General features: G+C 38.2%; 1 protein-coding gene across 1 annotated transcript in view; it reads left to right on the top strand.

Moving 5' to 3' along the window:
* DENND4C (DENN domain containing 4C) overlaps nucleotides 1–24,527 on the top strand; it is a 141,730-nt gene that overhangs the window by 86,940 nt on the left and 30,263 nt on the right. The window contains 11 exon segments of the mRNA XM_045079661.1: nucleotides 536–571; nucleotides 651–781; nucleotides 2,784–2,916; nucleotides 5,779–5,985; nucleotides 9,973–10,101; nucleotides 10,295–10,439; nucleotides 10,715–10,861; nucleotides 16,225–16,251; nucleotides 16,254–16,346; nucleotides 19,659–19,805; nucleotides 22,650–23,815. Of these exon segments, the coding sequence (XP_044935596.1) occupies nucleotides 536–571; nucleotides 651–781; nucleotides 2,784–2,916; nucleotides 5,779–5,985; nucleotides 9,973–10,101; nucleotides 10,295–10,439; nucleotides 10,715–10,861; nucleotides 16,225–16,251; nucleotides 16,254–16,346; nucleotides 19,659–19,805; nucleotides 22,650–23,815 (2,361 nt within the window).

A 24,527-nucleotide genomic window follows, 5' to 3' on the forward strand; every position in this document is an offset into this window, starting at 1 on the left:
GTTTATGTGAGCCATAGTATGTAAAATTTGAGATTATATCTAAAAAAGGTAGAATATTATGACATAATGTTTGTAGTCTCCTTAGAGGACTTTAATGATTTTCTCCCATTATACTTATGTGATGTAGACTTCTGGGGATAAGATTAAAACTGTTCAGTGTTTTGATTACTTAAAAATTGATAGTCTGACATCATCCAGTTAGAGGAAAGCTTAGATGATATCAATATGTAACACAAGGTTTTAATAACAATGAAATTTTTTATTTGAGAAGCCAGATTCCCCTTGTGACTGGCCATTTTTTGCTTGTGAAGAGGATTTATGAAAAACCTATTTAAAATAAATAGTTTCTATTCTAATAGCCATAAGAAAAATATTATATGGTAACCTAACAGTGTAGGGTCCCCCAAATATATATAAAGTGTTTCCTATCGGCTCAGTATTAAAAAAAGGATAGTTTTTAAAATAAGAATTTAAGATAATCTCTAATAAATTCACATTAGACATTTTCACCAAGAATTCTTTTCTTCTTTTCTAGCTGTTTCCTGATAAAGGCACAGAGAAAACTGACAAGGTATTTTTTTTACATTTTAAAATTTCGAAACTAGATACTCCTTGTATGCAGATTAATTGGAGAAAATAATTATTTTCAGGTTGATTGTGATTCAGCCGAAGATACCAGATTGATAGAGCTAGATGATTCCCAGAAGAGTGAGCACACGGTATTCATCATGCCGCTGGAGCCGCCCCCTGATGATGGGAAGGATCTGTCCCCGAAGTACAGGTAGCAGGGATTTTTTTAGATTGCTGTTTGGGTTCAGTTTTAGTATTCCAATTTGATCTTTTGTGATTATTAGTAGATATGTATATTAGTCATTTGTGAAAGTCATTTTCAAAATTAATTCAGCAAACTAATGAAGATGAATGTTATATGAAGATGTTATCAGGTATTGTAATTTAAAAATCGGACAGCCTTTTTGGAAGGGGAGCCAAATCACTGTTTACTTAAACATTTAATCATATTTTAATCTTTTAAAAACTTCATTTCTGGAGAAGAATAAGCTTACTTCTGTGAGGTTTCTTCTACGTGTGGGAGTTTTATTGTCAGTGTAAAGACTGAAATTCTTATTTATTAGTAAGATACCAGAAAAAACTTAAGAGTAGAGGGCCAGGAATCATTATTTATTAAAATAGGTGATGGGGATTAAGGAGGGCGCTTGTCCGTGATGAGCACTGGGTGATGTATGGAGTTGTTGAATCACTGTATTACACACCTGAAATTAATAGAACACTGTATGTTAAGTACACTGGGATTTAAAACAAAATAAAAATAATAAACTTGGAGAATAAGATTTGGATGGGAACCTTTTAAGAAGTTAAAGTGTACTTGATTTTTATTTGTTGTTATGGTAATACACAGCTTAATGTCTGTTAACCACTGTATGTATATCTTTCCTACAAGTTTGCATTTACTATATTAAAACAAGTATGAGTTTGTATTGTACATATTCTTTGTAACCTGTGTCTGCCTTTAGTGTTCTGGACATTTTTCCATGCTAACAAATATTTTTGTGCCATATCATTTTGAATGACCATATTGCATGCATTTATTGTGGTTTGTTTAATCTCTTGTGGGTTTTTTTTTCCCCTTGCTTCTTTGCTATCTATATCCTTGTGTATATACATAGTTTTTTACTTAGGCTGCATTCCTAAAAGAATATCTGAGGCAAAAGGAGTATAAAATAACTGGCTTCCACAAATATGGAATTAATATATTATCTTACCTAGACTGGATAAAAATGAAGACTATATACTGGAGTTTAGTGGCTTAATTGTTATTTTGATCACATGTTAATTATAGAATTTTTTTAACTTTGGTTTAATTACTATACATTGGCATCCATGTGTAAGGTAAATCAAATAGGGAAAGACCATATCTCCCAGAAGAAAATTGGCCAAAGGCAGTGAGTAGGCAATCTCCAAGAAGAAATTCCAATAATTAATAATATGAAAATATATCCAGTTTTTCTAGTACTCAAAGAAATGCAAACCAAAATGGTGAGTAGAAGCATTTTTAATCTATTGGATTGAAAATAGGTTATGCTACTATATAGACTGTATATAATTGGAATATTAAATATTGAAATTGAAATAATTTGATAGTAACTATAATATTTTGATTCTCTTGATAAACATTGACTATAGCAAACTCTGTTATTGGGCATTATCCTAAGACATTAAGCAAAAGTTTCATAAAGATATAAGTAACACAGATCTTTTCATTGCAAAAATTGAAAAATAACCTAAAAATGTCTGATAATAAAGAATGGTGAAATTATGGTATAGCCCTAAAATAAAAATATTATGGATTCTTTCCCCCTTAAATACCACTGCAAGGTATGTTATGAAGTTAAATTGTTATGAAGAAAAATATTACAAAGTATACTAAATGTTAATTTTTAATATGAATTATTATTGAACACATGGTTTCTGTTCAAAGTTACTAATTCCTCTGTCAAGGAAGATATCAAGATTTTCTGTTTTGCAGGGATTGGTTGAAATTAAATTACAGGGTGGGGAGGAAGCCAAAGTTTCCATGTAGGTGTAGTCTGTGTACCTTATAACTACATCATCCTTACAGTTTTGAAAAATATTATTTTTCTATATCTGGATTTTGGGAAATAATATTGGGTACTATTTAAGATGTAGAAATACCTAAATTCTGGAATAATATGAAAAGTTAATATATTTTAAATCAGCAGCTCTATTTTTGCTTTTTATTTTAGTTACAAATACTTTCCAAGACTGGACCTTAAACTTTTTGACAGACCACAGGAGTTGAAACTTTGTTTTAGTAGACACCCTACTGGGACTAGCATTACAAACAGTCCAGCACTCATGGCTAAGAGAACTAAACAGGTCAGATATTCTTTATCTAATACATGTTAATTTAAAATGTAAAATATGTGTATGTGATATGCAGCCCATGGTTTAGAATTATCACCCATGTCAACCATTTGAAGACCCTCTATGGTTGTTAAGTAAACGAGATGTCTCACAACCCTTTTATAATATTGAGGCTGAAGTTTTTGAATGCGTATGTTTATGCTTTAAGAGAATCTTGGGGAACCAAATACACTTTTTAAAAAACAACTTTATTGAGGTACATTCCTATACCATACAGTTCACCCATGTCAAGTCTACTCAGTGGCTTTTATTCACAGGGTTGTGCAACCACTACCACAGTCCATTTTAGACCATTTTCATTACTCCAGAAAGCCTGCACCTCTGACTTGTTAACCCCCCCATCCATTCCCCACAGCTCTAGGCAACCACTTATCTATTTTCTATCTCTATGGTTTCACCTATTCTGGGCATTTCATAATAAATATTCCATAAACGGAAATATATAGCGAAAGGCCTTTTGTGACTGGTTCCTTCCACACAGCATGATATTTTTAAGTTTCTCCATGTTTCACTGTGTGCCAGTTCTTCATTTATTTTTATTGCTGAATAATCCTCCGTTATATGGATATATACCACATTGTATTCATTCATTCACGTTCACGTGAGTGGTTCCTATCTTTTGGCTGTTGTGCGTAGTGCTGCTGTGAACATTTGTGTACAAGTGTTTGCGTGGATGTGTGTTTTTGTTTCTCTTGGGTAAGTGCCTAGAATAGAATTGTTGGTCATATGGTATCTGTATGTTTTAACCTGTTGAGGAACTGTCAAGACTGCTTTCCAAAATAGCTCTACCATTTTAAATTCCTGCCGGCAGTGTATGAGGGTTCCAGTTGCATCATGTCCCTGTCCATTCTTGTGATTATCTGTCTTTCTGATGATAGCCATCCTTGCGTGTGTGAAGTGGTATCTCGTTGTGATTTCTCTCGCAGTTATTTATCTTGCCAGATGTTACATTTAAAGGAAGTTAAAGGGAGTTATTTTAGGACAATTTAGACATCTTATAGACATACTATATTTGATTTAGGTATAAAGAGTTAATCTATGGTTAGGTGTGAGTTAAAATGAAACATCTTTTGTACATATATTGTTTACATATTTGTGGTTTACAAAACATGGAAAATTTCAGAATGAAGTTTTTAATTCAGGTGTTACCAGCTTGTGTACAGTCCCCCAAATGCTAGAGGTAACCTGAAGTGTTCCTTAATTTCAGGTAGTATATGTTTCTCTCAATGTCGGAAGGAAATTAGCATATATGTATTTTGCTATTACCGGCTTAATAAAAGCCAGTTTTTACAGTGGGAGAATTTGGTTACTAAATCTTTAAAGCTCCTGTTCACCAGAACTTTTGTCCCCTAGGCTAGCTGGAAAAGAAAAGAACGTTCCCATCTTAGAAAAACAAGTGACTATATTTTCAAATATATCTTCCGAGTGTAATGGAAATAGAGCTCATAAGAAAAATGAAGGGCTAGGACATTTTTATTTAGAACACATCCCAGCAGAGGGATCTTTAGTGCAAGGCACACAGTGGTAGTCTGACGTACCTGGAAGGTTCTGTGGTTTCTAAGAGTATATATAGTTTCTGTTTTTTGTTGTTGTTGTTGTTGTTGTTTTAAGAGTTATTTGTTTGTCTGAGAGGGAGAGGAAGAGAGCATGAGCATGTGCACAAGCAGGGGAGGGGAGAGAGAGAGAATCTCAAGCAGGCTACTTGCTGAGCATGGAGCCCGACATGAGGCTGGATTTCACAACCCTGACTTCATGACCTGAGACAGGTGCTCAACCGATTGAGCCACCTGCGTGCCCCATGGGGTATATAGTTTGATTAAAGCTCTGCAGGTGGTTTTGATACCTCTTTTTCACCCAAATGAGAATGAGAATCAGAGATAGAAAATACAATTACCGGTCTGTGGGGTAAGAAAGTCTGTGATCTTGATCACAGTGTTGCCTGTAATGACATATATCTTTTAAAGGATTCAGTCAGTGAAAGAATTAAAGATTGGTGAGGGAGGATAGAGGGGAAATCTTGGCAGGAAATAGCCTGTGGGATCTTAAACATTTTCGGCAGGGAGAAAGGTGGAAAGACTATCACTTTTCAAGAATGACATCAATGGACTGACAAGCTCTAAATGGTTCAAACCCTTTTATCCATCAAGCATATGAGTGCCTTCTATGTGAGGGGCAACTAATTAGCCATTATGTTATATAAATATGAATAATCTCTATTTCTTTTTTTAAATTTTTATTTTTTAAAAAATATTTTATTTATTTGACAGTGTAAGTAGGCAGAGAGGCAGGCAGAGAGAGAGGGGGAAGCAGGCTCCCCACTGAGCAGAGAACCCAACATGGGGCTCGATCCCAGGCCCCTGGGATCATGACCTGACCCTAAGGCAGAGGCCTCAACCCACTGAGCCACCCAGGTGCCCCTGATCTCTATTTCTAAGGGATTTCTAGTCTATTGGGAAACATGTGCTTGCCAGTAAATAGTTACAGCACAGGATAAAGTGCTTCTGTAGATGAATGTTGAAGGCCCTACATGGCACTAAGTGGGAAGCCACTCATGAAAGTAAACTGTAAAATGCTTAATGTTAGAGTCAGGTTTTATATTACATTCCTCTCTTTTCCTTCTCACTTTTATCCCCACCCTAGCAGATTTTAATAAATACCTTGATTTTTTTTTTCCTTAATTTTCTTTTTGTAAGTAATCTTTACTTGCAGAGTGGTGCTTGAACTCATGACCCAGAGATCAAGAGTTGCATGCTGTCCTGACTGAACTAGCCAAGTGTCCCAAATGCTGTAATATGTTATTTATTCTCTTCCTAGGAGATCAGAACAGCTCATAAGTTGGCAAAGCGATGTTACACAAATCCACCACAGTGGGCCAAGTGCCTCTTCAGTCACTGTTACAGCTTGTGGTTTATCTGTCTCCCGGCCCACGTGAGAGTTTCTCACCCTAAGGTCAGAGCATTGCAGCAGGCGTATGATGTTCTCATTAAGATGCGGAAAACAGACGTGGATCCGCTTGATGAGGTGATTATAACAAACCGAGTTACCATTACTAGGATACGTTTTATTTTTGTATTTCCAAGGGAATTTAGGTCTCAGTTGCTTTAAAGTGTTCTCATGTATTTCCATTAAGCAGGAAAGGTTACATTATTCTCTGTTCCATGGAGCTAATACTTACTGTTTATATTTAAATATATTTATTTATTTTATAATAACATAATTTATAATATAATAAATTAATATATAACATATAATAAATACTAAATATATAAACATAATATAAAATACAATGTATAAATATATAAATATAAATATTGCAAATACAAAATAATATATAAATTTATATATGAATTTATATTTAAATATATTTATTTAAAAATTACTGCTTTGGAATGAAGCAGAGACTGCCTTAGGTCAGATAGTTTGCACTTGATAAATAGAAAATAATATTGACATCATTTTATTCTTTTTTTTTCTTGAGAGTGGGGAGGGGCAGAAGGGAGAGGAAGAGAGAGAATCTTAAGCAGGCTCCACGCCCAGGTCCCTCTCACAACCCTGAGACCAGGACCTGATCTGACATCAAGAGTCAGATGCTTAACCGACTGAACTATCCAGGTGCCCCTACTTCATTTTATTCTTTTTATTTTTTAATTTTTTAAATTTTTAAAAAGATTTTATTTATTTATTTGACACAGAGAGAGATCACAAATAAGCAGAGAGGCAGGCAGAGAGAGAGGGGGAAGCAGGCTCCTTGCTGAGCAGAGAGCCCGATGTGGGGCTCAATCCCAGGACCCTGAGATCATGACCTGAGCTGAGGGCAGAGGCTTAACCCACTGAACCACCCAGGTGCCCCTCATTTTATTCTTGATACAACTTTATTAGGAAGCAAATAGGGAATAGGCTGTTAGTAAGTGGCTCTCCTCTTAGGCCCTGTGTCCTAGAATGAGTTATATAACCTGTATGTATTTCAGATAATGTATCTGAAAATGTTGATCCAGACTCCTCAACCTTGCCACTGTTGATGTTTCGGCCTACATAATCCTTTGTCGTGGGCCGGTCCTGTCCATTGTAGGATGTTTAGCTGCATCCCTGGCCTCTCTAATGCTCCTGGCCTGACTAATGCCAGGAGTAGTCCCCCTTCTACGCAGCATTCAGATATGTCTGCATACATTGCCACCTGTCCCTGGAGGTTAGAATTGCCCCACTGATGTAGATAATTATAGTTGGTACTGTCTTTATAAGTTTAATTTGAGGGTTAAATCTGCTGATGTACAGTGTGCCTAAAATAGTACCTGGCTTACAGTGGAAGGTGAGCACTCAGTGACGGAAACACTAAAGGTTTTACAGGCACTCTCTGTCTTAAGCTTCAGCGCCATCCTAAGAGATAGGTAGTGATACTGTCCAGTTAATCATTGAGGAAACTGGACAACTTATTTAGCCTTTGTCTTTGCTAGTTTTCCCTCTTAAAAATAACTTTTGGTGTTAAAATAACTATAAATGATCTTTAGAATCAGGTTAGAACTTAAAATGAAGTTGAAATAAAAACTCAGAATAATGGGTCTCTGAAGGGAAAGCACAGGGATAGAAGAGAAACGGGACTGAAGAAGGGCGCATTATAGGCTTCAGCGCTAATATTTTTTCTTAAAAAATCTTAAGTGAATATACACATATAATATGAAGATTTGATAATGCTTGTGGGGACACTAAAGCTCATTTTCTCTAAATATTAACTGTATGTTATGAAAGCTTCAAAAATAAAATTACAAAACAAGTACTAAAATATATATTCTCATATTTGATTACATTGCTTTCATCTGATGTTCATGAAACTATCTGGAAATTAAAAGTACTTGATCAGAATCTGTGTTTCGTACCTTATGCATTTTAATGTTTTAAAAAAATTTGTTCTAATAGAGTTATTTAGTTTTCTAAGATGTGTTTTAAGATGTGTTTTAACTTGTGAAAGGCATAAGATTTTTTATTTATTTTTTATTTATTTTTTATTTTTTTTAAAAGATTTTATTTATTTATTTGACAGAGAGAGATCACAAGTAGGCAGAGAGGCAGGCAGAGAGAGAGAGAGAGAGGAGGAAGCAGGCTCCCTGCTGAGCAGAGAGCCCGATTTGGGACTCTATCCCAGGACCCTGAGATCATGACCTGAGCCGAAGGCAGTGGCTTAACCCACTGAGCCACCCAGGCGCCCAGGCATAAGATTTTTTAAAGTGTTCTTAAATGTGCTCTGAAATATTTTCAAAGTGTTTTAAAGTATGCTCTATGAATGATGTTATTGTACTCTAAATTCAAAGCACAGTGCTTCATTAAGTTTGTTTGATAAGTTTTAAGTTCATAGTACATATCATAAATTTCCTGAAAAGTATTTTCTTCTGTAGGTATTAAAGTTCATTGGTAGTCTTTGGTACAAGGAATTACGTTCTCTCATTTCTAACACATAGCAGTTATGACCAGTAAGCTAAAAAAATTTTTTGGACTAGTTCCCTAATAAACACTGATAGGAAGCTTAAAATATGGAGCTTAATTTGTTGTACTCCTACTTCTAATGAGTTATTTTGACAGATTTTTAGTCTCCTGAAGTCATTACATCTCCACGACTGGAAGAAAGAAATACTTATTTTAAAACTTAAGTATGCATATCCGGGGCCTCCTGGGTGGCTTAGTGGGTTAAGCCTCTGCCTTTGGCTCAGGTCATGATCCCAGGGTCTTGGGATTGAGCCCCGCATCGGGCTCTCTACTCTGCGGCGAGCCTGCTTCCTTCCTCTCTCTGCCTGCCTCTCTGCCTACTTCTGATATCTGTCTGTCAAATAAATAAATAAAATCTAAAAAAAAAAAAAAAAAGTCTATAGCATGTGAGATCTTGCCTATGCTTGAATTTGGTCTAATGTTCAGGAAGAGTTTGTGTTTCTTGTTGAGCTCAGTTTCACCTCCCTGTGGCTTTTTGGGAATTGCACAGACTGTTTATTCCCTCTTTCCTGTGACATCTCTTCAGATACTTGAAGAACGCTCGTGTGCTACATTCTCTTTCCTCCCTTCACACATCTGTGAGTTCCTTCAGTTTTCCGGATTCACGTAGTCATTTATACAGTTGCTCTCAGTTTCTGACCTCCTGTTTCTAAATTACATTCTCCATTTCTGGCTTCCAGATAACTCATCTTTTTAACCCTTGGCCTCTTCATGTCTCCTTCTGTCTGTGCGTTTCTTTATTCCCAGACTATGCTGTCTGAGAGTCCTGTGGCTGCTCCGGCCCTGCTCCCGTCAGCGGGCTCTCTTCTTTGCCGGGAGCCCTTGCCGTACCCGTTTATTCTCCATGTTTTCCACTGCGTCTTTGATGTGTGAGATTTGGACTTCGTCTTCCAACCTCACTTGTCCGCTTGTGATAAGATCGAGCCCTCCTCTGTAAACACATATTCTTAGAAAAGCCTTTGCTAATAATATTATTTGAGAGAGAGAGCATGTGTGCACAAGCAGGGGGAGGAGGAGAGGGAGAAGCAGAGAGCTGAGCAGTCCAGTCTCAGACCCAAGATTCTGGGATCGCAAAGGTAGATGTTTAACTGACTGAGCCACCCCGGTGTCCCTCAAGTTTCTTCTCATACTTTCCTAAAACGTGGATTTACAAAATCTTTTTTGTTACATAGGCATCGGGGAGATGTTGTCTTTAATTTCTTTGGCACAGAATATAGAGCCTGATTTGGGAGAGAGTTATTTTAATCATACTAGATTTAAAAAATAAATTTCTTCTCAAATTATGGGGAATAATAGTCATTCTCTTTGTGTAAACTTTGCTGAAACAAATGTCGGTCGTGCATATTGGTCTTACGTGATAGAGTTGAGGCAGGTGTTTTCATTAATGAACAGATTTTTAAAATAATTTATAGAGAGAACAAGGATAAAATAGTACTTAATGCCTTTGAGAAGAAGAATTGAGTAATTTAAACATTTCTGTGAGCCAATGACTGACTAACCAACTGCTTATGCTTTGATGTTCTTTTCTGTTAGGTGTGCTATCGAGTAGTCATGCAGCTCTGTGGACTTTGGGGTCACCCTGTTTTAGCAGTGAGAGTCTTATTTGAAATGAAAACTGCTAAGATAAAACCAAATGCTATTACTTATGGTTATTATAATAAGGTAAGTGGGATCGACATTGGACAACCTGTGCTGCTTAACTAAGATTGATACATTTTTGTACATTTTACTATTCATGAAACTTATTTTAGAATTTTAAGCTATAGTGACTTAGTGTATTTTATTTGTATGTATTTCTTTAAAAAAATAAAGTATTCCTACCAATCTTTATTTTTAACCGTTATTTTACCTGTAGGTAGTTTTGGAGAGCCCGTGGCCTAGCAGTACCCGCAGTGGTATCTTCTTATGGACGAAGGTACGGAATGTGGTACGTGGCTTGGCACAATTTAGGCAGCCGCTTAAAAAGACCGTGCCAAAGTCACAGGTCTCCTCACTATCAGGTAATACACGTGGTTGGAAAGATACTCTATTGCTGAACCATAAGCTTTATATAGGCATAAGAGTGTTTAATTGTATGAAATAGAAAACATAAATGAAATTTTGGTTGATGTTTTCATATATAACTAAAGATAGAGATTACATTAGTCCCAATTTATTTTGCCCCCACAAATTTAGAAAGTGTTCTGCAACTGCAAATGAATTGTGGAGCATTCGTGTTTCGTTTCAGAAATGGTCAGTGCATGAGTTATTGAACTGCTGTTGTCCTTATCTTTAGGTCCTCCGAATGCCACAGGTGGAAGTGATGGGGACACGGTGAGCCACGGTAGCGTGGATAGTTCTAATGATGCTAACAGTGGGGAGCACACAGTCTTCGTCAGAGATTTAATCAGGCTTGATTCCACTGATAATCACTTTAGCACAGGTACTAAAATCTGGATTTTACTAACCCTTCACTTACTCTCTTGTAAAGTCTTTACCTTTTTAAAAAGCTTTTACCTTCCTTTCTTAAGAGTTTGTGCAATGAGTACTTTAAAAATACTTTATATAAATAAGGGAAGAAATTACACCTCTGATTGCAGATCCCTTCTTTTTATTTCCTAAAATACAAGAAATTAACTTTGGAGTGCTGTGCAGAAGGCTCCAGCGTGGTGTTCCTTTGTATTTGTTCATCATTAGTTCGTGAAGGTACATGATACAGCTGTAGGAATGATGAACTGGGGGACTTGAATTTAGTGATACAAATTGCAGATCTCTTTTTCATTAAGTGGAAAATATTAAGAATTTGAAATTGTGAATATTAAAGAGAGAAGAAAATAAGTCACACACCATGAGAAAGAGTATTCTCTTCATATGGTCATTCTTTTCAATGACATTTTTTAAAATCTGAGAAACTTCTGAAGCGCCTTTTACATACAAAGCTCCGGGCATCCCCTCTGTCCTCCCAAGTTAGAAATATGCGTTATTCCACTAGCACCTGGAGCAAATATGTGTGTGTTGCACATCCCTCTTTTTGTGTTGTTTTTCTTTTTTGTTGTTGTTATTGTTAATAATCTCAAGCTTTTCTTTAAAAAGAATCCTAAGTCTGATTCCTGTGCTTCATCTGATGAACTTGTCTCAATGACTGAAGTTTCCTTTTTTCTGCTCTTTGTTGCTCTGCTTTTTGCTCTGTGCTGTTTCTTGGTGCTGCATTTGTCCTTGGCTGTCATGGTGTGGGGTGCAGACAGACTTGTATGACGTGAAGCTATGGATACGCGTGTGCATTAATTCTACCCTTGAATGTTAACCACTTCAGGTAATTTCCCGTTTATTAGGTTAAATTTTGCTGACATGCAAGGGTGGGGGAGAGACCTTTGTTGTGCTGAAAGTATTGTTATAGGTAGAAAGCAATTTGAGTTTTCTTGACTTCTTCCTCTTCAGATAAGAGTAATCCTGTATATACCATTGAAAATATCTAGCTAACATTTCTCTGTCATTTTGCAAAGCATATTTGTTGTCTTATTTGAAAATACACCATGCCTTGCTATAATTCTTCCTTTGGGGTTGGTTTGTAGCATCATTGTATCCACTAGTTTTATGGAGATTAAATGCTTCTGTGTTCCAGCTGTTGAGATGATTTTGCTTGCTAAAACTGCTTTGCTAAGTTCTTGTGCTAAAAATTACCCCATAATTACAGAAGCATGTATAAATCATCAAAAGTCAACATAGAGCTCTAAGTTACAATCCTGTTTGTAAATTCACTGTCTTCAGCAGTAGGAATTTTTATATGACTTCAATTTTAAAGTAGTTTTACTTTATTTCTTCCTGTATTTGTTCCTAAAACTTGTATGAAGAATAGACTTTTATGAAGAAATGGACTTCATTTATGAAAAAAAGAAAAGGGAATAATTTTGTGATATGAAGCCATTTAATCGAATAATTATAATTTTAAAAAATCGTGTTCTTATTCTTCTAAACTTACCTACATTTAGTTAAAAAAAAAAAAAAAAGATTCCAGTAGTTGGGGAAGAAACTTCAGATCCCTTTTCCATATTTATCTTTTTTTTTTTTAAGATTTTATTTATTTATTTGACAGACAGAGATCACAAGTAGGCAGAGAGGCAGGCAGAGAGAGAGAGAGAGGAGGAAGCAGGCTCTCCGCGGAGGAGAGAGCCCAATGTGGGGCTCGATCCCAGGACCAGGATCATGACCCAAGCCGAAGGCAGAGGCTTTAACCCACTGAGCCACCCAGGCGCCCCTCCATATGTATCTTTAAAGTTACATTTCAAATGGCTGAAGACCTATTGCTGAATTTACAGTGATTGTGTGTCCTTGTAGAGTTTCTGGTGACATCATTTGATACTTTTAGAGACTTCCAACCAAAGTGCTTAGGTTACTCTTTCTTTAGGGATTCTGTTGTAGAACCTTTCCACTCGGTACCTGATACAGAGTCACTTAGCTTGTTGGGGGGCATATCTTGATTTAATGGTCTGCTTAGTCCCCAGTCTGGTGTCCATTTCATGGCACATCACGCCTTACCAGACTTTCTGAGGGGCCAATAAAAAACTGACAAATTAATCATTCTAACGAGGGGTATGTAAAGAAGTTTAGTTCTTTTTTTCTATTGCAGACCCAAAGTTTGGCAGTATAACATGCAGCAGAAGGTAGAAGGCACTACAGTTAACTCTTGAACAACATGGGTCCACTTCCATGCCAGTTTTTTCCCCCCCAATAAATCCAGTACTGTAAATGTATTTTCTCTTCTTTATGATTTTCATCCCCCCGCCTCTTCCTTTAAATTTGAGTATGGTTTATACGTGATGTTACATTAGTCTCCGGTCTAAAACATGGGGATTCAACTTCTTTCTATGCTGTGCTCACCATAGTCACCGCACAGCAGTATTACAATACTTGAAGACTTTTTAATAATGTTTTCTTTTCTCTAGCTTCCTTTACTGTAAGAATACAGTATGTAATCACAGAATACAGGATATGTGTTAATCAGTTGTTTATGTTATCAGTAAGGCTGCCATGAACAGTAGACAGTTATAGTTCACTTTGGGGGAGTGAAGAGTTCTGCCTGGATTTTTGCTTGTACGGGGCGGGAGGGCCAGTGTTAAAGGGTTAGCCGCGTTGCTCCTGTTTCATTTTCACTAACGTCCTCTATAAGGATTCTCTAGGATCTTTGTTTCAGTTACCATTTTAAATGACAGAACTCGAAAGTCAAATAGACTTGTTTAAAACTTTATTTTGAAATTATTTCAGATTTATGAAAATGTTGCTAGTATAGTGCAGAGAACGGGTGAATAATTTCTATCCAGAGTCATTCTTAGTTTGCCCTGTTTGCTTTATCATTTTCTTTCTGTACACAAATGTACATTCTTTCTCTGAGTCCTGTGGCAGCAGGTTGCATACATCTTGCCCTTCTACCTTTTAAATACCTCAGTGGTGTTTTTCTCTGATAAAACCATAGTATAGTCAACCAGATTCAGACAGATACCGATATACTACTTTAATCTGTAGGCTGCATTCCAGTGTTGTCAGTTGCTGTAATGTCCTTTGTGGGACTCTAGATCCCTCTCTTTGGTCTCCTTTAACCAGGCGCAGTTCCTTATCCTTTCTTTGTCTTTTGACCTTTCTGAAGAATTCAGTTATTTTGTGGAACGTTCCTTAATTTGAGTTTGTGTGATGTTCCCTTGTGGTTAGCTTGGGCTGTACATTCATGTCTCTGTTGTCCCTCCCGAGGCGCACGCTGTCTGTCTACCTCTCATTGGTGATACTCATTTTGATCACCGGTTCCTTCTCATTATCATGATTGCCCCTGCAGATGATGAGCTGTGTGGAAGGAGACTCTGAGACTGGGCAGTAATACCCTCCTTCTCATCATGCTTTCTCTTTTAAATTTAGCATCCATTGATGATTTTTGCCTTAACTGGTCTTCACTATAAAGTAGTGATATTGAGGCACCTGAGCAGCTCAGTTGGTTGGGCATCTGAATCTGATTTCTGCTCACATCATGATCTCAGGATCCTGAGATGAAGTCCTGTGTGAGGCTCTGAGCGCAGTGTGGAGTCTGCTTGAAATTCTCCTCTCCCTCAGAACCCTCCCACTGTATTCGCTTGCTCTCTTCAAATAAATAAATCTTAAAAAAAAAAAAAAAAGTAGTGATTTGCCAACTCTGTCCTCCATCCAGATTTATAGGATGGTATTCTGTGTCTTTTGGTTTAATAATTTTACTCAGGCATATCCTGAGTATGTTTTTAAACACTTCCTTTCTTGTACAACAAAATGTTCCTGTTCTTGTAGCTTTCCTGCCAGAGATCTGTTATCAGCCATTTAGTCAAGGATCCCAGGTTCCTTTCAATGGGCGGTAGATTCTAGAAGCCAAGATCTGGGCTCTAGGTATGCTTACACTACAGGTTATTACTGCTTTTAGAATTTTTCAGCAGAGCTGGAAAATATGTATATATGAGGGGAAAAAAAATATGTATATTTTGGAAATACCTCCATTTTCTTTTCTTTTAAAGATTTATTTATTTACTTGAGGGTGGGGTGGGCAAAGGGAGAGGGAGGGAGAATCCCAAGCAGACTCCCTGTTGAGTGCAGAACCCAACACAGGGCTTGATCTCAAGACCTGAGATCATGACCTGGTCGAAAACCGAGTGTCGGATGCTTAACCAGCTGAGTCGCCCGGGCACCCCTAGAAATATTTCCATTTTCATATCAACCCCACAGGTTTTTCTTTGACTTCCTTCATTTCATTTTTTTTTAAAGATTTTATTTATTCATCTGACAGACAGAGATCACAAGTAGACAGAGAGGCAAGCAGAGAGAGAGAGGAGGAAGCAGCTCCCTGCTGAGCAGAGAGCCCGATGCGGGACTCCATCCCAGGACCCTGAGATCATGACCTGAGCCGAAGGCAGCGGCTTAACCCACTGAGCCACCCAGGCGCCCCTTCCTTCATTTCATTTTTTAAAAATCTCTCTTCTTCCACAGTCAGTATCTTGGCTTCCGGTAACTCATTTGCTCAGTCCTGCAGTATATATAAAATAATTTCAGAATTGCTACATCTGTTACTCAGACTTTCTAAGGACTTTAGGATTTGTCTGTTACCACCTCCCTTCCCAGGTTTAGGGTATATACTCAAAATAACATGTTGAAGAGTTTCTTGGATTAGTCCTCTCCCCGTCCCACCCGGTTCTCCATCCCTTCAGTACGGTTGTTCTTGTGAAATACAGTTGGTCCCATTTGTTCCTGTTCACATTCAGTTTTAGTCACCACCTTCCTCCCAGTTTTGTTGATTTAATTTTTTTGAATATGTAAAAATAAAAATACAACACAATAAGCCATATTTAGAGGAGTGTCCACTCTCTTTATCCCTTCCATCCTATTTCCCCCCATCTCTTGTAGTTAACCAGTTGTGTTGTTTTCTGGTATGTTATTTCTGCATTTCTTTTTGCAAAAGTAAACAGATACATGCTTGTTTTATTTCCTCTTCTTTCTTTCACAAAAGGTAGCATTGTATACGTACTCCAAAAGAGACTTCCCAGAACATCTTGTCCAGATCTGTTAATCTGCGGATGAGGAAGCTGAGATTCAGTGCTTCCACTTTGAGCCTTCAGTGCTCCTCTTCTTCCTGCTCTTGGCTGCTGACCTTCTGTTTACCGTGTCCTGCGTGCTTCGTGGGCTTTCTTGTCTTCCTCCATGAGTTTAAATCATGTAAATCAGTGCAGGTTTCTTCTGACATTTTATAGCTGGTCTATGCATAGATGAACACTTCCACCTGTAAGCTTAATTCTTTCTCAACAGGCGGTCAGTCTGACCAAGGCTATGGGTCTAAGATGAACTTAGGAAGGATGATGCGGAAATTCACATGCCCGAAGAACAAGCAACAAGAGACGTGATACCCAAAATGAAAGTGCACACAGAAGGTGAAGTACTGGTATTTACTTGCTCTGCTTAGAAAAACACTGTTACTAATTCTTTTTAAGTTTATTTATCTTTTTATTTTTTAAGAACCTCTACACCCAGGGCGCTTGGGTGGCTCAGTGGGTTAAAGCCTCTGCTTTCGGCTCAGGTTATGATCCCAGGGTCCTGGGATTGAGCCCTGCATAGGGCTCTCTGCTCAGCAGGGAGCCTGCTTACTCCTCTTTCTCTCTGCCTGCCTCTGCCTCTGTGCCTACTTGTAATCTCTGCCTGTCAAATAAAATAAATAAAATCTTAACAACAACAAAAAATCTCTACACCCAGCGTGGGGCTTGAACTCACAGCCCTGAGATCAGGAGTCGTGTGCTCTTCTGGATGAGCCAGCCGGGCCCCCCGTTACTGATTAAGTCGGATGTGATCATTCTGATGATAATTTCAAGAAAGAAATACAGGGTCTGGGCTTATAAAATCCTATGTAATATGATGTATGGAGAGAGAATGAGTAGTTTCTGAGTTTTAGAATTTAAGAGATCTTTAGAGACTGTAGGTCAGCCCTCAGTTTGTAGACAGTGCAGGCCACTGAGGTTATTTGTCAGAGGCAAAGAGCTGTTTTGTGATAGAGCCAGGGCTGAACTTTGAGTCATCAAACTTGTGTTCCAGTGCTTGTTTTATTTAAAAATGCTCTTTGATGGAAGTCCTTCAAATATCTAAGTATGTATTTTTTCATTGGTAGGTTAGATATAGTGTCCAAGGTTTTCCTGTCTTTTTTTTTTTTTATGGGACTCATTGAGGTACATATGATTTACATTAATCATTTTATGGAAATGTGGAGGAATTTTCTGGCTTTGTGGTAATAAGATGTTCTTCCTATCCTTTTACACAAAAGGACACTTTCTTTAATGATCTTACTTAATTGATGCTCCATAGTTAGCAGAAGCAAGCCTCTCTCCTACTTTGTAAGCAAAGGGATTATAAATGGAGGCCAAAACCTTTCATTTACTCACAGGAATGCTCAAGTTAGGGTTATTGATGCTAAAATAAAGCATTTATTTGCATCAGTACTGGCAACATTTTATGGCATAAAGTAAATGAGATACAGTAAATTAGTGATAAAATAGTCATCTCTTCACTCCCACTTGGGAAAAAATATTTTTAAAAATATTAAAATCATTGCCAGTTTGGATACCTTTTATTTCTCTTTGTTGTCTGATTGCTGTTGCTAGGACTTCTAATACTATGTTGAACAAGAGTGGTGAGAGTGGGCATCCTTGTCATGTTCCTGATCTCAACGAGAAGGCTGCAAGCTTTTTCCCATTGAGGATGATATTTGCTGTGGGTCTTTCATAGATAGATTTTATGAAGTTCAGGAATGTTCCCTCTATCCCTATACTTTGAAGCGTTTTAATCAGGAATGGATGCTGGATTTTGTCAAATGCTTTTTCTGCATCAATTGAGAGGACCATGTGGTTCTTCTCTCTTCTCTTATTAATTTGTTCTATCACACTGATTGATTTGCAAATGTTGAACCATCCTTGTAGCCCAGGGATGAATCCCACCTGATCATGGTGGATAATCTTTTTAATGTGCTGTTGGATCGTGTTTGCTAGGATCTTGTTGAGAATCTTAGCATCCATATTCATCAGTGATATTGTTCTGAAATTCTCCTTTTTGGTAGGGTCTTTGCCTGGTTTGGGGATCAGGGTAATGCTGGCTTCATAGGAAGAGTATGGAAGTTTTCTTTCTGCTTCAATTTTTGGAAACAGCTTCAGGAGAATAGGTGTTGTTTCTTCTTTGAAAGTTTGGTAGAATTCCCCAGGGAATCCATCAGGTCCTGGGTTCTTGTTTTTTGGGAGGTTTTTGATCACTGCTTCAATCTCGTTACTAGATATCGGTCTATTCAGATTGTCAGTTTCTTCCTGGTTCAATTTTGGGAGTTTATAGTTTTCCAGGAATGCATCCATTTCATCTAGGTTGCTTAGCCTATTGGCATATAACTGTTGATAATAACTTCTGATGATTGTTTCTACTTCCTTGGTGTTAGTTGTAATCTCTCCTTTTTCATTCATAATTTTATTAATTTGGGCTTTCTCTCTTTGCTTTTGGATTAGTGTGGCCAATGGTTTATCGATCTTTTTTTTTCTTTTAAAGATTTTATTTATTTATTTGACAGAGATCACAAGTAGGCAGAGAGGCAGGCAGAGAGAGAGGAGGAAGCAGGCTTCCTGCCGAGCAGAGAGCCCAATGTGGGGCTCGATCCCAGGACTCTGGGATCATGACCTGAGCCGAAGGCAGAGGCTTTAATCCACTGAGCCACCCAGGTGCCCCTGGTTTATCGATCTTATTGATTCTTTCAAAAAGCCAGCTTCTAGTTTCATTGATACATTCTACTGTATCTCTGGTTTCTGCCTCATTGATCTCAGCTCTAATCTTGATTATTTCTCTTCTTATGTGTGGAGTTGGTTTGATTTGTTGTTGATTCTCCAGTTCTTTAAGGTGTAGAGACAGCTGGTGTGTTCTGGATTTTTCAATTTTTTTGAGGGAGGCTTGGATGGCTATGTATTTCCCCTTTAGGACCGCCTTTGCTGTATCCCATAGGTTTTGGACCGAAGTGTCTTCATTCTCATTGATTTCCATGAATTGTTTCAGTTCTTCTTTGATCTCCTGGTTGATCCAAGCATTCTTTTTTTTTTTTTTTTTTTTTTTTTAAGATTTTATTTATTTGACAGAGAGAGAGAAATCACAAGTAGGCAGAGAGGCAGGCAGAGAGAGATAGGGGAGGAAGCAGGCTCCCTGCAGAGCAGAGAGCCCGACATGGGGTTCGATCCCAAGATCCTGGGATCATGACCTGAGCCGAAGGCAGAGGCTTTAACCCACTGAGCCACCCAGGCGCCCCTGATCCAAGCATTCTTAAGCAAGATGGTCTGTAGCTTCCAAGCTGTTTGAGTTCCTTCTGAACTTTTCCTTGTGATTGAGCTCCAGTTTCAAAGCATTGTGATCTGAGAATATGCAGGGAATAATCTCAGTCCTGATTTGTGATCCAGTATGTGGTCTATTCTGGAGAAGGCTCCATGTGTACTTGAGAAGAATGAGTATTCTGCTTTTTAGGGTGGAATGTTCTGTATATATCTATGAGGTCCATCTGGTCCAATGTGTCATTCAATGCTCTTGTTTCTTTCTTGATTTTCTGCTTCGATAATCTGTCTATTTCTGAGAGAGGTGTGTTAAGATCTCCTACTATTAATGTATTCACATCAATATATGGTTTCTGTTCAGTTTTAGTAAAAGTAGGAATAACATCCAAATACTTTTTTCCCCAGAAGTGTGTGATGTCTCTGCTGTTGGGGCGAAACATTCCCAAGCTGGTACAGAGCCACAGAGTCCCACCGAGCCTCCTGCATGGGGTGGCAGTATTGTGAAAGTTCCGTCCGGGATATTTGACCTCACTGGCAGGAGGAGCAGCACTGGTGAGTCTTCAAAGATTGCTGGCCAAATATTTAAAATAGTTTTAATAACATCAATTGATGACTTAGTTGTGATGATCATGCTAAAGAGCCAGAAGTTTGAATCCTTTCCCTGGGTTAAGAAGTTGTTATTTAAAATATTGTATCAAAGGAAGGGTATTTATTGTGCTTAGTTGTTATTGGGAGAACCTTTGCTTGTTGTGGTGCCTCTTCTCAGTTTGGTCCCTCTTTCTCAGGGTAGATGATGAGAGGGCCTCCTATACTCATGAAGAACAGAGGGGCACTCATGTTACTCAATTCCAGGGGGGCTTTTGTGTGGCAGTGGAAAGGCAGTGGAAGGAAAAGATTGATATCACTGTGCTGTATTGTGGAAAAATACCAGTGTGTCTCTAATTTGGCCAGTTGTTAAGGCCTCTTGAGCCACTTATTTGTGATTAAGTATTTATAATGAATAACTCTCTTGCCTGTGACTCCCTTGAATTTCAGTTCACTCCTTTCAGTTGTGTTTTAGGCCTCCTGAGTACCCTCCAAACATGCATCTAAGTCTGTGATTTCAAAGGCCAAAGAGATCGGCCTTGTGTTTCTTGCCCTTTTTTAGTAGTAACTGTAATTCACTTCTCTAAGTCAGCTGTCTTAAGTGTATCTGTTATATGACTTACAGAAATTAATTTGCTCAGCTTCCTAAATTCATGTAGGAATACTCCTTATTCTGAAGTCTCTCCTTCTTTTAGATTCACTAATACCAAATTGATTTTGTTTGTTTTTTTGGGGGGGCAGGTAGTATTCAAGAGGTAGAGCTAAAAAGGTTTTGGAAAAAATAATTAATATGTATGTTGTGTATCCTATTTTCCAAACCTGTTGCTAGCAGGTTTAAAAAAGAAAAAGAGGAAGACAACAGTTTTCTTTATCAGAGGATTATAATCTTCTCAGAATATTGACATGGACAAAGTCTGGTGTGCTTCCCTCCCTCTTTACTCATCCTGTGTCCGTGTCATGTCTTTTCTTTCTTTTTTTTTTTTTTTTTAAAGATTTTATTTATTTATTTGAGAGAGAGCACAAGTAGGCAGAGAGGCAGGCAGAGAGAGGAGGAAGCAGGCTCCCTGCTGAGCAGAGAGCCTGATGCGGGGCTCGATCCCAGGACTCCTGAGTTCATGACCTGAGCCAAAGGCAGCAGCTTAACCCACTGAGTCACCCAGGCACCCCTTGTGTCATGTCTTGATGTGGGAAGATTTATTCTAATACGAAAGGAAGCGGGAGTAGTGGGGCTTTTGCCAATATATCAAGGGTCAAATCTATTTTAATTGAAAAAAATGTGCCACTAAATTCCTGGAAATACTGTGAGAACCAGTAAATTTGCTAAGATCTGTTTCTCATATACTGGTAAAGGTTCACAAATTTTGGAGGTGTAAAACAGGCTAATTTAATTCTCCTAAAAGCTGTGAAATATCTCTAAGTGCTTACTCTGTTTAATTGGTATGATTATGATTATTATTTGGGACCAATTTGGAAGCTTAAAAAGAACCTAGAAATTAACCTGGAAGTTTTAAAAAGAAGACTTTATTAAAGAACTTTTCCCTCAAATCTGCTAGGTCACTATGCCTTTTAAAAAACAAATGAGAATCCTAAATAGGAATGGGTAGACTTGAGTTTTGGTAATGATTCAAATAGGAAATAGCTTTTGGTCTTGGAATGGGAAAAAAATTGCATCACTAGATTCTATACCTGAAACTAGTATTGTGCTGTATGTAAACTAACTGGAATTTAAATAAAAACAAAGAAACAAAAACCCTAAAAACAATAACAAACAGATAAACAAACAAACAAAAACTACTTGCTTCCCCCTACAGCCACCAGCATAATTTTGTTCCACTTGATCAAACAAGACTGAACTCAGAGAGAGATCTGGGATCATGTCTGTTTCATTTGCCTCTATATTTCTAGCCCATTATATGATAAATGCTAGTAGACATTTGAGTATTTGTTGAGGGATTGAATATATCTGAAAAATTTGGAGCTATGCAGATTTTGTCAGCTTTCTTGGAATTTGCCAAGTCTAAGGACTCTACTCTAGATTCTTCTACTTTGGGGAATTATTTTACTTTGGAGCAATAAGGCTTTGATTTTTAGCAAATCTATAATTCCTCCATGATTATGAATTTACTTTGTGTGGAGTAGATTCCTAGCAAATATTTGTTGAATTAGATATATGAAAGCCAGAAGGGAAGAGATTTTGTCTTTTTAGGTTAGTTGTTTAACACAAAATATATTTCTTAAATGGAATATAGAACTTTGCAGCTGTAAGGTATTTATAGATCTGTATTTGGTAAATGCGATAGATTTTGGTGAACAGTACAGGTATCTGCAGCGTATGTTGCCTCATTTTTATTTTATTTTTTTTTTTTTTTAAAGATTTTATTTATTTATTTGACAGAGAGAAATCACAAGTAGGCAGAGAGGCAGGCAGAGAGAGAGAGAGAGAGGAGGAAGCAGGCTCCCTGCAGAGCAGAGAGCCCGATGCGGGACTCGATCCCAGGACCCTGAGATCATGACCTGAGCCGAAGGCAGCGGCTTAACCACTGAGCCACCCAGGCACCCTGTTGCCTCATTTTTAAAATGTGTGTGTAGAGAGTGAGAGGCAGGTCATACATTAACAATGTTATCTCTGGGAGGCAGGACTGAGTGGAGGCTTTTTGGTTGTTCTTTTCTCTGTATTATTTTCTTTGTACCTTTTGAACTCAATCTTGCACTCCGAGGATGTGTCACTTTTCCAAAATCAGAAAAGAAACATTTTCTACAAGTTACATCAGAAAATAGAGTTCCTTTCTAATACTGTACTTTCTCTTTCAGGTAGTACATCCAGTGTGCCGTTTGCTACTCAGGATCCAGGTGAAGAGGCAGTCTTCGGTGAAGTTACTAACCCCAAGAAGAATGGTGACAGAGGAGATAAAAGACAAAAGCATTTTCCAGAGAGGAGTTGTAGTTTCAGTTCTGAAAGTCGAGCGGGAATGTTGCTTAAGAAGAGCAGCTTGGATTTGAATTCAAGTGAAGCGGCTATTATGATGGGAGCAGATGCCAAGATTCTCACAGCAGCATTGACCTGTCCTAAGACCTCTGCACTCCGAGCTGCAAGCACCCATAGCTTTGACAGTGTTGGTTGTCATCTGGGTGATACCAGGACCCGATTGTCTGAGAGCACTTGGGATTCAGAGCACAGATCTTCCTCAGTTTTAGAGATGCTCGAGGAAAGCCAAGAGCTCCTGGAACCTGTGGTTGATGACAGTGTAGCTCAGACTCCTGTGGAAAAGGATGCAGGTGACAGTCTACACAGTGATGGTGACAGTAATCAGCCCAGAGACTCAAAAGTAGGATCCAGAGATGTCATGAATAAGAGAAGTAGTTTATATGGGGTTGTTAAAGCTGTTGAGAGGGAGGATGTTGAAACTGGACTAGATCCTTTGTCTCTTTTGGCCACTGAAGGTACAGGAGAAAAAACTCCAGATTCCGAAGATAAGATGTCTTCCCCAGGCATTGCTCGTAATCTGGCTGATGAAATCGAAAGCTATATGAACCTGAAGAGCCCCCTGGGCAGCAAGTCTTCCAGTATGGAATTACACGGAGAGGGAAGCAGAGAGTCTGGTCCAGCCAGTGCGTTTACTCGCCCTTTAGAGAGGAGATCAAGCCTGCCTCTAGAGCAGGGTCCAGCAGCACAGGAAGATCCCGAAAGTGAAAAGAGCTCCCCAGCACAATCCAGGTCTAAAACTCTCACCGGGCGTTTCAGGCAGCAGACGCCGTCTCGCAGCCAGAAAGAACGTTCAGCTTTATCAGCCCTTGTGCGCTCTTCACCACATGGCTCACTGGGTTCTGTGGTAAATTCTTTGTCAGGGTTGAAGCTAGATAATATACTCTCAGGACCCAAGATAGATGTCCTAAAATCTGGTATGAAACAAGCAGCAACAGTAGCCAGTAAGATGTGGGTAGCCGTAGCGTCTGCCTACAGCTACTCGGATGATGAGGTAAGAACGCTTCATGGGTGTGGACTGTCTCGTATGGGAGCGTTTCTAGTATTTTTTAATATATAACTTCATATTTAGAGATTTCTGGTAAAACTTTATGCATATCCTATTTTGTTCTTGAAATGACTTGAACATCAGTATAAGGAAATTAATATTAAAGAAACAGAATATTCGGGACTACTCTATAATTCCATAGATGAGTCTGAATAACACATTAAGTTTATTTCTTTGAAAGTATTAATGATTAATAATTTAATAACAATGCCATATCGTATTTGCATAGCACTTCACTTTTTTTTTTTCCCAAGAATTTATTTATTTATTTGACAGAGAGATCACAAGTAGGCAAAGAGGCAGGCAGAGAGAGAGAGACGAGGAAGTAGGCTCCCAGCTGAGCAGAGAACCCCATGCAGGACTTGATCCCAGGGCCCTGAGATCATGACCTGAGCTGAAGGCAGAGGCTTAACTCACTGAGCCACCCAGGCACCCAACTTTTTTTTTTTTTTTAAGATTTTATTTATTTGACAGAGATCACAAGCAGGCAGAGATGGGGAAGCAGGCTCCCTGCTGAGCAGAGAGCCTGGTGAAGGACTCAATCCCAGGATGCTGGGATCGTGATCTGAGCCAAAGGCAGAAGCTTAACCCCACTGAGCCACCCAGGCACCCCATAGGACTTCACTTTTAAATAACTTTTATCTTTGTTCTCTTTAAT

The sequence above is a fragment of the Mustela putorius genome, unplaced genomic scaffold (genome assembly GCF_011764305.1).
Source record: "Mustela putorius furo isolate JIRA1106 unplaced genomic scaffold, ASM1176430v1.1 tig00000421_pilon_pilon_pilon, whole genome shotgun sequence".
Classification (NCBI taxonomy): domain Eukaryota; kingdom Metazoa; phylum Chordata; class Mammalia; order Carnivora; family Mustelidae; genus Mustela; species Mustela putorius.